The sequence below is a fragment of the Perna viridis genome, chromosome 3 (genome assembly GCF_037379345.1).
Source record: "Perna viridis isolate PV_CMFRI_1.1 ecotype Kerala chromosome 3, ASM3737934v1, whole genome shotgun sequence".
In the NCBI taxonomy this organism is placed as follows: Eukaryota; Metazoa; Mollusca; class Bivalvia; order Mytilida; family Mytilidae; genus Perna; species Perna viridis.
Window position 1 is genome coordinate 56128379 of NC_142447.1, and position 14407 is coordinate 56142785.

General features: G+C 32.5%; 1 protein-coding gene and 1 long non-coding RNA gene across 2 annotated transcripts in view; one reads left to right on the plus strand and one right to left on the minus strand.

Annotated features, from left to right (window-relative positions):
* Positions 1-14407, minus strand: part of LOC148623001 (uncharacterized) — a 30550-nt gene that overhangs the window by 9542 nt on the left and 6601 nt on the right. The window lies entirely within an intron of this gene.
* Positions 1651-11954, plus strand: LOC148623002 (cilia- and flagella-associated protein 157-like). The gene is made up of 10 exons (XM_088573418.1): positions 1651-1865; positions 2159-2280; positions 2964-3113; positions 4349-4502; positions 4870-5137; positions 5992-6122; positions 8049-8199; positions 10064-10284; positions 10546-10750; positions 11733-11954. Exons 1-10 carry the CDS (start codon positions 1732-1734, stop codon positions 11883-11885), a joined length of 1689 nt encoding a protein of 562 aa, XP_088429544.1. The 5' UTR covers positions 1651-1731; the 3' UTR covers positions 11886-11954.

Genomic DNA, 14407 nt, shown 5'->3' on the forward strand with positions numbered 1-14407 from the left:
CTTTTGATTACCGCTATAACCTTGGTTCCCTTGATTACTCTATAACAACTAAGCTCTCTGTTACAGATACTAAATTCTTATAAAGTAAATTGTTGCACTATAAAACGGCAGTAAGTGGCCACACATAGCAAAGTGTGGCACTATAAAACGGTCATAAGTGGCCATACACAGCATAGTGTAGCCTTTTAAAACGGTCATTAGTGGCCTTATTTTGTAATTGTTACTGTTTGAATGAAATTTCAGGATTCTTTGTTTCTGAATGATTGTGCATTATATATTTTTTACTTAATATGATTTGCTATGTGGCTTTTTATTATTTCATATTATTGTTCAATCAGAAACATACCGAGCTTTATTTACTGATGATGATGTTGGTTTTAGTGAATTCTTACGCTTTGTAATAAAAGATGTGATAACATGAATATACCTTCACAAAATGGATAGTCCTTGACTATCATTGATGCTTCCATTCAAGGGTAGCTATAATTAACGACCCAGGGCAATATCCCCTTTGTATTTTTTTATCTTTGAAAAATGCTTTTATTTATGAGTATATCGAATCGAAATCGCTGCGCGATCGAGTGTTCTTCTACAATCATGACTTTCCGATTTGTTTATCAAAGAAGTTGCTTCTTGTGTTGTGAAGATATATTCGCTGTTTTATGTCTTTGCTATGTCATGTTTTTTTTTTTAATCAATTACATTCAAGCATATAAACTTATTTCACTTGATGAACATTAAAAATCGCTTTTAGTGAATATGCACTAATCTATCCATCATATATGTTATTGGGTGGGGTGATCCTTTTTCCGGGATATTTGTCAATTTTAAGTCCCATCTTTGCATCTTGCTATGTCATCTATTTATATGGTTATTCATTATTATGTAATATGTTCTTGCTAGAAATAAAATATTGAATAAATGATCTTTCTTTCAATTGTAGTCTTTGTAATGATGCAAACAAAGCTGCGTATACTCTGCAACCGTTAAATGGTTCACGTCATTATTGAAAATTTTGGCCAACAAAAATGCTATTATGGATCTTTGCAGGGAATACAGGGATTTAGGATCAAATTCCCTTAGCCGTAGTCAAATTGATGCAAGGAATATGAAACTAACAATTTTAATCTACTTCAGTGTCTCCAATTAAGCATATTTAATTATGTAATAACAGTTTTCTATTTTCCCAACAAATCAATTAATTCAAGTTTTTACTCATCCAAACCTTGTATAAAATCAACATTGTTTTTCTTGATTTTCACAAAATTTTTGTTAAAAAAAATGTTGAGTTTCTTTGAACTTTGAAAAAAGCGACACATTTTGGAAACAACTTCCATATATCAATGTAACTTTGTGTGTTATACCAATTAAAACATAGTTTTTTTAAAATATTTTTCTTACAATTTACCTTGTGTAAAAAAAGATATTTTGAAAAAGATGTTTTAACTATGTTTAAGGCTACCGACAATTAAAATTTCTACAGTTAAATGTCTAATATGCATCAAATAAAACAAAGCATCAAAAACCTTAAAATAAAAAAGACGGATCACATATACTAATTAAATGTCCTAATAACAATGCATATACACAGACAAAAATAAAGTATAAAATTGTATCAAATCAGGCATCGTTTGTGCATCGACAAAATAATACAAAGAAATGTATACATAGAAAGATCATGTTTATGTCGGCATGGTGAATTTAATGGCCGTCTAGCTGCTTCCTGTAAAAATGGGAAAGAAAGGCAAGAAAGGAAAAAAGAGTGGCAAAACACCAGGATTAGATCCTTCAGCGAGTGATCTAGACGAACTTTCCAAGGAATTTTACCTTCTTCAAATCCGGGATCTTGAAAATAGGGTAGCAAGGTATAGTAGACCGCAGCTCAATATCAAAGTATTTTATCATATTAGATGATCAAAGCTTCAATTACACAAGCACTGCATTCAACAAATACTGACATTTTCACAATTAAGTTCTACTTTATTGCGTTTTCAATTGACTTAGTTTTGTTCGTAACAGCAATTTTCATAATTCAATACTCTACATCTTGATTTTCAAACATTATTATTAACCTAATCTATTTCGGTATAAGTAGCAGTACTAAGTGCGTTTTTATTGTTTTATAAAAAAAAAAATAATATTCACCATTCTCCCTTAGATATGCAAGAAAATCAGATGAACTTGAAATTAAACTTAATGAATTAGATGGAATAAAAAATGCTGAAATCGTAAATAAAGACGAAGTCATCACGTTGTGTAAAAAAGATATCAATAAAAAGGGTAAGGTTTTTTTATGATATAAACGGAGCTTTGAAAGGATTGTTAATGGTCGATTAGGCTTATAAATGTTGGTTCTTAAAACAAAGTTCTTACTAAAATTCTGAATATGGAGGAAAAATCAAAGAAAGCTAAGCAGATGCGCAACTCTTTATTTCCTCTTTTCTTTTTATAATGCTGCTCCGGCATTGAAAGAAAGCAGAATTGTGTGATTTATTTCTTTTTTCTAAGGTAACCTTTCGAATGCTTTTGAAATGCCGTATTGTTATGATATTCAAAATAAAAACACAACCAGGAACAGCAAAAAAGACATCACACGAAAAACAAGTCACAACACAAAATTAAATTGCGTACACAGTAATTTAGTTATAACTATGATTATAAATAATCAATGTTGAAATAAAAATGATATTTTTTTTCTGGTTTTTACCCTGATATTGCAATTTGTCATACGGACTTTCATTTTGATACTTCCTGTGAACTATAGACCATTTTGTGCTAACTGTGAGATGGTCGATGAAAATGCTTAATATACACTCCCGCGAGTAAAATTCTTGGGTATATTGAGCATGTTCATCAACTTACCACAAAAGGGTATATTGTCTAGATTTTATTAGTTCGGTAATTTTGTTATTATATGCAAATATGCAAGCCATGCAAAGTGTATTATCTCTCTGTAATTACAGACGAAGAAATAGAAACCCTTACTGAGCAAGTAGAAGAGTTGGAACAAACCTTGGCTAAGGAAAGGGAAGATTCATCACAAAAAATAAAAGAATTGACAAATGAAATCGATGAAAAAACGAACACATTAAAAAGAGAGGTAACAATGTTAAGTAAGTAAAGCATTAATAAATGGTATGTAGGATCATGCAGCATATTGACATAATGTATACGCTATTAACATTGACGAGGAACCAAAGCGAGACTGTGTTAAAATCAGTATTAAACATTGACCCTGAAAGGGAACCGAAGTGATACTACGATAAAATTCAATATGAAAGGGAGTAAAGGGAAACCATGGTTTTGTCATTATTTCACATTGACACCGAACAAGGGAAACTTCAAATCAAAGATCAAAATACGCACAAAAAAGGAATAAGAGTAAAATACGGTATGATTAATTATCGAATTGAATATTGACGCTGAATGGATATTCAAGAGAACATACAATTAGATCGATACTTAACAATTACACTGAAAGAAAATTCAAAGGAAATTAGGGTAAAATCGACATTTAAAGAACAATTTTAAGAACGGGGCAAAGAAAAAAGAGACAGCGGAAACAACAAACATATGGGGACAACTGAAAAACAAAGGATAACTTAAAGAAAAAGAGCATTCACGACACCAACTAAACCTGGTAAGGTGTGGTCAGATTGTCTGTTTGGAATAAACTGTAGTAGACAATATGTTACCACAGATATATCAAAAATCAACGATACAAAATGAAAAATCATAGCGCAAGTGAGATATGGTTTTCTTTGTTTTTTCACATTGGGTCAATACGCCTTACGATACACTTATCTCTTAACTCAAGATCTGTATAATAGAACTATAAAATGGCATTGTATGATGCTTTTTTTTCTTTGAATTGCAACGAGGTCGATAAAATTAGAGTAATTGAAAAATCATTAGAAGTACTTGTTTCAGTTCTGTGAATTTAGTTTGCATGCGTGATGTTGAGATTAAAAACTCTTTTATAAAGATTGCTAAACATCGGCATAAATTTTATTGAATAAAAACTAGATCTCAACACACAACGAAGTAAAGAATCCGACATTAAATTTGTTGATCATTAAATGTTCCACTGTATGTTGCACAAAATGAAAATGATAATTTTCACAATTAGTTTGATGTTATTTTTAGATTTTTCACTTCAGCTAGGGATCTGACAAAATGAAAGGGTTTTCAGTGATTTCATTTTCGAAATGTTAATTTTAGAGTTGTATTCTTAATAGAAGTACATTAAGAAGAAATTCCTTTCGGCGAAAAAAGTCTAGTAAAGCTAGCAAAGTGAAATCAAATTAATACAGTCTTTTAAAAATGCATAACAGCAAATCTATTTCAGCCGGGAAGCTAAGTGCATTAGAAGAATTTAGAGTTCAGAAAGATGAGTACCTTAAAAAGATTGAAGAACTTGAGGAACAATTAATCCAAAAAGATGAAATACTGGAAGATGAAATTTACCAACTGGAGAAGAAAGCTGTAGCTGACAAAGATCGGTATGAGTTATTAAATATAAGAGATTATATCTGCATAACAAGAGAACGCAAAATATATATTTCGCAGTGACTCGTCCAGTCTACAATGCAGGAGAAGTAACTTATGTGTTAGTGGACTAGTGATTTCCCCCTGAAGAATAAAATACCAACCTATATAAGGACATTTAGAAATTTTTTTTAAGCTATGCTTGGATTCGGTGTTTTTTCTTTTTTTTTAGACATATAAAAATAATTGTTGATTTAGACACATGAAAGAAAATTCTCATCGGAGGTTCTCTCGTCAATGTCCTTTAATTCTTAAAAACATCCACAGTACTTGCGTTTTCTGAAAGAATTATTCTGTTAACTTTGTATTGTGCTTGATCAGACTGAAGAAGGAAATGGTTACTCGGGTTAATGATGTAGCTCAAGAATTTCGGAAGGTTTCGAATCAGCAGATGGCCGACACAACTAAACGGGCAATCAGAGAGAATGCTTTAATCCAGGCACAACTAACTAAAATGTCGGACAAAACTATAGAAGTTCTAAACCAGAACGATACACTGATTGAGGAGGCAAAAAGACAGAAAAGACACAATCAAATGTTAGAAGAGACAGAGAAAGCATTGGCAAAGAAAAGCAACACTAACAAACGGGTAATAACAGACAGTTCATTGAACTCTGAATTTATGATATTGTCCTGAATCTGTTTCATAAAAAAAAACAAACAAAACAAAAACAAAACAAAAACAAACAAAAACAAAACAAAACAAGAAACAAAAACGAAATATCTAATAAAGGCAATACGATTATAGACAGTGCACTGACTATAGCTTTCATTCGACACTTAATTCGATGTCAGCAATAAAGCTACGAAGGTGATAAAACATTACCAGAAATAATGTAATGTACAAATTCCTTGTCTACGTCTAAACAATGACTAAAATTCTACAAAAAAATATCTTATCTTATTAGTGTAACAAATGAAGAAAAACAGATGCCAATAAATATTTCATTTAACAACATAGGGCATTATTATGATAACCATTTTATAATGTCATCTTCTATTACTTATCTCCGTTTACATCTTTATCGTCTAATGCTGAATGGTTTCCAGTATGGCAGTTTTCTGGCAACAATCAAAATCATACATGTAGGGCCAGGTAAATGAACTACAAAATCTACATAAACATTGAAGGTCAACAAGTAAACTGCTCATCATTATGAGACAAAATATAACGCAAATTATCAAAAGCAACAACAGATCGAATGATTGACATGATTAGTTTGGTGTGTCTCAAGTTTATACAGTGCTGCCAATATAATTATCCGGCAAATCAAATTCATATGAAGCAAAACGGAACTTTCAGGTGCTATTACCTATATTACATTGTTTTATATATTCGAATTTGACATAAGGAAAAAGAAGAGTATACAAACTGCTTCAATACACTGAAAAAAAAAATAAATGTGACTGAAACTTTTCGATGATGAAGTGAATCCATTTTAGATGATTCAGATGTTGACAGAAAAATGCACCTTTCAAGAAAACGTGATAAGTGAACTGCAGAGGGAAGCTGAGTACTACGCTGACCTAAAGACGGAGTTTGATATGGCATCTAGTCAAATAAGGACACAAAGGTAATAGAGTTATCCGGTTATTCATTTCTGTTGTTCAAGCAATCTCCATTTACCTGCATTTCAGAACAATATTGATAACTGAAGAAAAGCTACGGTTACCTGAAGATTGTAACATCCAAATGTTATAAAGAGTAATCAAGGGAACCAAGGTTATAGCGGTTATCAAAAGACTGTAATCCAGGGACAAAGACCAGACATGGAAAACAGACACACACAACAAAGAACATAAAGTAACTAAAATCATACATACAAAGTAAGAAAAGTAAATGAGCAACTCGGACTCCACTAAAAACTGGGAGCATGGACCAGGTGCACCGGTAGGGTAAGCGTCATCTGCTTTTCTAGAAACACCCGCCGAGTTGCTCATAAAAAGTCAAGTCCGGGGTAGACAAACGAAGAAAAGAAAACTATGACCCGTTGAATAAATCAGTTTTCATAGTGCTGATGGATACACCATAACGATCCACGAGTTCATGATAACGACTCGCAATGACAGATAATTCATTTGCAAATCCAAAGGATTCTGTAAATTAATTTGCATGTAAAATTGACTTTTGTGACACAAATTGAACTTTGTCTCACAAAATTGGATTTTGATGACAAAAAGATCAAGTCCCATTCGGTGAAAGCTGATCAATCATAATCAGATAAAATGTACCTCCGTCATAATAACTACCTTCTTATTTGCTAAATATCATTCCGGTCATATTGGTTCCTAGATTTGAAAATGTTCACTAAACTTGCGCTCAGCTATATTAAAATATGTAAGTAGGAGTTAGACAGAGGTTTAAAAAGCTTCATAACAAGTATACTCTGCAGAGTAAAATTTGTGTTTGGAAGAGTAATCAAGGCATCCAAGATTCTAGCGGAAATCAAAATAATATAACCCATGGACAAAGACCAGACATGGAAAACAGACACACACAAAACACAAAGAACATAAAATACCCCCTCCCCCCCCAAAAAAAAGTTATGTAAGTAAATGAGCAACTCGGACTCCACTAAAAACTGTGAGCATGAAAGAAAGGTTTATTAGTATAATATAAGATATCCTTTGTGTTTTTTTTTTAAAAAAATGTCATGTACAAATTTTCTTTTCCTTAAAGGGAAAGACCACCTTTGCATTACGTTGGACTCTTATGAAAAATCATGCCCACGTTAACAAAAATAAATAACCTTTAATGCAAAATGCGCTTTTATAAAATGCTCAGGGCTATGCAAAGTTCGAAATCCTTGAAATATAAGTGGATAGCCATCTTGCAGAACTCTCCTATCTGTAGGAAAATCATAGCCAAATTTTATTGATTTTTACCGTTAGCTTCCGATTGGCTCGTGACGTCACTAAGTCGGTTTGGTACTGATACAAATACTGCAAATAATATGTAAACAAAGAATATTACGTAAATATTTCTACGATCATGTTTATCTAATCACCAAAACACGATGACTTGTCAAGCTTACGATTGCAGGAATTATAAAAGAGAAATGTTCTTAAAGTTTTTTTACCAGCAACACGAACATTCTTCGGAAGTAACCATAAGATTTTCCCTAAAAATACTGGCTGCAAATCCTGTTGTTCGTCAATGATGTCTGACATTTGCTTATACATGTTGTTCCTCAATCTCTTCTTTTTATTTTGTGTTGAAATTATAGAGGAAAAGTCCCAGATTGGCGATTTCTTCGGACATCGTATTCAATTACCTATTTACTTTCACTTTACAAACCGATTTCGTGACGTCACAGTTCAACCGGTCATGGTGGCGCCATAGGCGCGGGAAATTCAAATTTCCTAATTATAAATCTCGATTTATTAATTAAGAAAAAAAAATTAATTTGTTTCAATTTAATTTTCATGAATATTTAACAGATTAGTTTCGATATTTATGACTTGCACAATAAAATGGTCTTCTCCTTTAATATATAAAGAGATGAAATACAACATCTGATATCTGAAGTAAGAATCTTAGAAGAAGAAATTAAGTCGACTAAAACTGATTATAACACAGAGAAAAGACAAAAACGGAGGTTAGAAAAATTGATTCAAGACTGTACCATTGCTGTTAAAATGGTTCTAAGGGTATGTATAATTACGGAAACAAGACTGTTCCACTACTGTTAAAATGGTAAAAGGGTATTATAATCACGGGAGAAGGGCTGTTCTATTGTTGTTAAAATTACTCTAAGGGTATGTAATACCACCGGAACAAGACTGATCATAAGCGAATGTGTCATTGAACGGTATGTAATATCACAGGGACCCTTGCTTTTCAAACTATCCTATGATTTTATTTTATTGTAGTGAGACGATTCGGTTATTGCCGTTTAAATTGACCTAAGGGTATAGACGCCCTACTTTTAGCATTGTTCAAATGATATCTTTAACCACAGGTACGGGGCGCCGAATGGAACTTGATCTTTTTGTGTACACAAATTGAATTCTGTCATTATTTTTATCGTACAAAATTGTGTTATACAGAGCTGTTTTATGACCACTTCAATTTTGTAATGACAAATTCATTTTTGTCATGACAAAAATCAATATTCTATGGACATTAGTTTACAGAATCCTTTTGATATACAAAAATGAATTCTCTCATCACGATTTTGTATGAAGGCCTCTCATTGGTTATAGTAACCGCGGGTTTAGCAGACGCATGTTTCCGAATACTTCGAGCAAGAGCATATCATATGGTTGATGCACTATTCCGAAAAAGTAAGTAATACTTTATTAGATATTACTTACTTTTGCAGAATAGCTCATCACCCATATGATATGTCCTTGCTCGAAGTAATCGGAAACCTGCGAGACCCGCGATTACTATATTCAATGAGAGGCCATCTTACAAAATCGTGAGGAGAGAATTCATTTGTATATCCAAAGATTCTGTAAACTAATTTGCATACAAAATTGACTTTTGTGACACTAAATTTACTTCTGTTAAATTGCATGCAAAAATGATTTTGTTATGACAGAATTCAATTTTGTAAACACAAAATTTAATTTTGTCATAATATTTCTCAGTTTTGTATGCAAATTAGTTCACAGAATCCGAACTTAACTAATTTGCATACAAAATTGACTTGTGTCACTCAATATTCAAATTAGGTAATAAAAGTAAACTCTGTGATGCAAAAATGAATTTTGTCATGACAAAAGTAACTTTTGTCCACTGAAAGATTACTTTGTATGACAAAATTTAAATTGGTAGTATGTTATAAACTTATTTTTGTTAAACAAAACTCACTTTTGCATGTATAAAATTGAATTCTGAGTACAAAACCACAAGAGTCCCATTCGGCGCCCCGTAACAGGAATATGATTGTACCATTGCTGCTAAAATTGGCCTTACGGTATGTGGTATCATGGGAACAAGACTTTTCCTTTGTTTTCAAAGTGACAGCCGATAATCATAATGATAGTTAGTCAAGAGTTCAAATTAATGCTTATCCACGGTCCTGGGCCCTAAATTTTTGATGCCAGACTATTGAAATCTCATTTACCTGGGCCTACCACACTTTACATTTACTCTTATCGAGGACGTTTTACTTTCATGCGGTAGACCTTTCATTTAAGATGCAAAAAAGACCTTTCACTCTTGAAAGTAAATTTGAACCACCGGTTAGTGCAACAATGTATTTCGATAAAACCATGGATACGGTCATATAAAACGAAAGACTATTGTGCCGCTCTTCACGTTATCTTTTATCAGCGAGGCGATTTTCGTGCATGGGATTAATCATGGTATCATTGACCAATTTTTAACATGAGAATTCTCTGTATTTTCTTTTGTAATACAAATGAATTCTGTTGACGCAATACCTTTAATCCTTGTGTATGTACTTTAATGGTTAATGGTAACATTGGTCTTAATGGCGCTCCCTTCAACAATTTTACAATAAGCAATTACAATATCCAACATCTTTTACCTGATATACTCCAGAAAACCGAACCGGACGAGGAACCAATAATGGAAGGAGAAATGACAGAAATAAATGAAATAGAACGCCGTGACAATATGTTGGAGAATATTCTGCTGATTCTAAATAGTGCTGCAGCCATTGGAGTTGGGCCGCAGATGAATGAGTTCGGTGTTGGACAGACGGTAATAAGAAAGAAAAGCGCCAGTAAAATACCCGGTACTGAGGGTGGAATTAAAAGAGGGTATTTTTTTTTAATATTTTGTATGTTTTTGATTTTGAGGTTGGAATTCCTTTTATAGTTTTTGCGATTTGATATATAACACTTTGTTGTCCAACATTAGTGTCCTATACAACCTAAGATTCATCAAACATTTTTTTTTACAAGAATCAATACGATAAATAGTACAGTTCATTGCAGATCAATCAACTAGCATAAGTTCAAATATAAAATAGTCTTAATGGTGAATGTTCCGTCATAGACTGATGACATAAATCATTTCAGACAGTTGCCGATATCTCCTATCGGCCCACCAGGAGGAACACTGCCACATTATAAGATGGGAGATCTTGGGCTTATACCACGACCAAAAGTCAACTTTCCAACTAGTTTTGATAGAATGAGGGTCTTGTCTGCAACAACACGACTTGGGGGTCTTAGGAAGGTTCTAACAAGATCTGTTTCAGTCCAGACTGTCAGTGCAACAAAGGTAATGGATTAGTGACAAACACGGCGAATATTAACCCTGTCAAACGGTAAAAACTAACAAAAGTACAATTGTATTGGCTTTAAATTGTGAGAAATTACCGTCTGGCCACCGAAACGTCGTGTAATCATTTTGTGTCTTGTGCGTATTTTGGAAAGTTTTGGTGCAAGTAGGAGTCACACAAATATACCGGTTCAGCGAACTGAACATCATACTATATCGGAAACATTAAAAATAAATAAACTTAAGCAAGATTAATAGAAACTAGAGGTTCCTGATTTGGGACAGGCGCAAATGATATGGCATGTTGAGTTAAATGTTGATGGGGACCAAGCCTCTCCTACTTCCAGCAAATGCGGCTAATTTAAACAAAATATAAACAATAACTCATCATATTACGACAAGTAAATACTTGGTACACGACAAGTATCATATCAAAATAAACTCGTGCTAACGTAGTTGGTAAATCGCATGACAATCATTATATTGCGTAAATTTTTGTTTTGCCTCTCACATTGTAACAATATTCGTATGGTCATGCAAGAAGTCAAGATTTGGAAGCACTATTTTCTGAACAAACTCACGATTCAAAACATGAATATTAAATATGGCTAAATTCGTTAACTGTAACATGATTATAGATCTTTTTAAGCTCGCATGTCTTGTAACTACCTAATCAAACCAATTATATCCCATTACAGTCAATATCAATTAAGTCAGGAAATGTATGCTGTGATGTCAACGATCAGCTCATTTGAACTTGCCGAGTTCTTTAAAATTAGTAACAATCGTACGATTTTGACAAGTTAAATCTGAAAATAGATCGTTGAAATGTGAGAATAATATAGATGTAGATATGAGCTCGCCATGCACATCATGTTTGTATATTCCAATCAACAGTAATTTACTAAACAATTCAACGTGAACGGGAGAGGTTAGACTTAATTTCAAATTTTAACTTATATAGTTGTTGTTTCCATTGTAGGCACTGTTTTATGCTGATCAAATACTGACAAAGGTACCTGAAGATGTTAAAGAATCCATTTTACACAACAAACATACAGAAAGAATCCATTCTCCATTGAAACCAGTTCGGCAAATTACTGGACCGAAAAAATTTGCTACCACTGTAAACTGATAGAATTCTAAACTTTTGTACTTTTTTTCATATTTGATAATAAGAGCAATAAAATAGGTTTTAATGAGAGCATACAGACTTTAATATATTTATATTGAATAAAATTCTACATAAAAAAAATAGAAATTAACACCAGTAGAACAATGATCGAAATAAAAATTAAAACTTACAAAGACATCGTCAAGAAAAAAAAAGAATAAAGGACAGGAAACATGAACAAACTGAAAATACAACATCTACAAACCACCCGAATAAAAGAGAGTGAATATTTTTTCTTACTAATTGAAAGTCTTATATTAATTTGCTTACCATTTACCAGAAATATCATGTATTTCAATGGTGAATGAAGATACGAAAAAAGACACGCTATTAGATATTTACTGTTTTGGTTTTGGTTGTACGATGGTGCATTTCTTGTATTGCACCATATCCGTTCTTTTTTAATAACCATCGTTTTAAACAGATGTAAGAGATTGTCTGTTCCGAAGATACAAACAAAATTATTTCACAATTAAATTCAATACTTTTCGACGGAACATAATGCAATTTAATCTAAAACATTTCAGTTGATATTGAAATTTGTTAGAACAGGGTGCTGGACGAGCAAAAGTTGGTTTCCCCTCGGACTGTGTATACAAATTTTGAATACGAAACAGTAAAGGAAAAAAATCTGCTCTATTCAATACAGCAGCTAAAATTGTCAAAGACATAAACTTTTTGTGAAATGATGTTATTATTAAAGGACTGGAGGGGAAAGAATCAAGAAGTAATTACACCGAAAATACTGTTGACTGGTGTAGAATTCCCGTATTATTCGTAAAGATGTTGACTGAATGTAAACAATACAACAAATCGTTGTTAGAATTAACTTATGTAAAAGTCTTATAATAATTAGACCGGAGATGATTCATGCATGTCAAAAACCAACAAGTCTCTTTAATTTCTAATTCAGAAACAGTTACAGACCAAATTACCAGTTTTGAGATAAAAAAAAATGTACAGATTGTGTATTAAATTGGCACTTCGCAAGTGCTGTTGTTCTGGGTTTGATTTGATTAGGTTGATTTCAGTGGGAGATTAAAGTACATTTTTCTAAGAAAACAATACAGATCCGAAAACAGAAACGATTATCGTTCCCTGAAATAAAAACAAAAAAAAAGCATCAATTGTTTGGTGGTTTTTTTCTACACAATGAAACACTTCTACCATAGTCAGTGTCTGAATTTTATATGGACTGGTTTATAAATCGTCTTAAAATCAACCTTTAATGTGAAAATTATTTATTAATTCAAAAGAATGTGAATGTACAGAGCACAGAGATATATCATTTCCTTCATATATAAATACTATTGTGTTTCTGAGAAATAATTCTAGTCTATGACTCAAAATTTTATTAAATACTTTGCCTATTGCACTTACTATAGTATTAAGGACGCTTCGCCAAAATTCTCTTCATTTTCAAAATGTTGGCATAGGTTGAATGCACCGAATCCATCTGAACCATGAGAACAGATTTGCTCGCCGTGTCATAGTTTTCTTTTCATCTTTCATTTACCCAGAAACTATATTCTATTGGCAACTCGGAAGGTGTTTCTAGATAAACAGAGGACGGTTACCGTTCTGTTGGACCTGGTCCATCCTCCCAGTTTTTAGTGGATTTAGGGGTTGTTCGTTTACGTTTGTTTATTTGTATTTTAGGTATTTCATTTTCATAGTTGTGTGTGATTATTTTGATTGTCTGGCCGTTGTCCCTTGATTGTCTTATTTTTTTTATTTATGTTCTAACCCAAGTTCCCTCGATTTTCCTTTCTTGTAAATTGCATTTTATTTGATCAAAATTGACCAAAACACTTATTATTATATGAGATCCAGCCTATACATCATATTAGCAGTGATGCACGTAAAATGAGTTTGGTCTTGAGCTACATTGTAAAAAATGGTTAGTAGTTGGATTATTGCTATAAACTGATAATATATTTAATACAGAGAACCACTTAATGGAAACCTTGGCCTAAATGATAAAATGTACATGTATTTTCCAAACAGGTACTTGTAATTTCAGTTCTACTAAAATTAAATTAATCTGGTGCACGAAAATCGCAGATATAAAAAAAGACCAGTAATTAATGCATTACAGAGAACGACTCATCACAAAGTGTCTAGTGGAAACTAAAATATCATTCAATGCGATGACCTCAAAGTAGTAATCTACCAATTCATTTCCAAAAGTAAGCATGAAGCTTTATAAAATAACATAACAGGGGATGAAGATGAGGTTGGGAGGGACCTTTGATTTATGATGGTAAGTATTCATTTTATAAAATCTTATTTTACTTTTTTAAACTGTTAAATTTTATTACAATAACCAAGTTACCATCATAAATTCAGAGTATGTTTTAAAATTAGTTAAACGTAAAGCTGAATCCCCTGCACCAGACATGCATGAGGTAAAACAACCATTTTGTCGTTATCAAAGGTCCTGATGTATATTAGCCCTCGGCTTGAGAAGATAATGATCTTAG

Excerpts from the sequence above, each read along its gene's own strand:
- LOC148623002 (XM_088573418.1), top strand. The coding sequence starts at position 1,732 with ATGGGAAAGAAAGGCAAGAAAGGAAAAAAGAGTGGCAAAACACCAGGA. Across the intron at positions 3,114-4,348 it reads AAGAGAGGTAACAATGTTAA|CCGGGAAGCTAAGTGCATTA; the intron begins GTAAGTAAAGCA and ends AATCTATTTCAG. Across the intron at positions 6,123-8,048 it reads AGTCAAATAAGGACACAAAG|AGATGAAATACAACATCTGA; the intron begins GTAATAGAGTTA and ends TAATATATAAAG.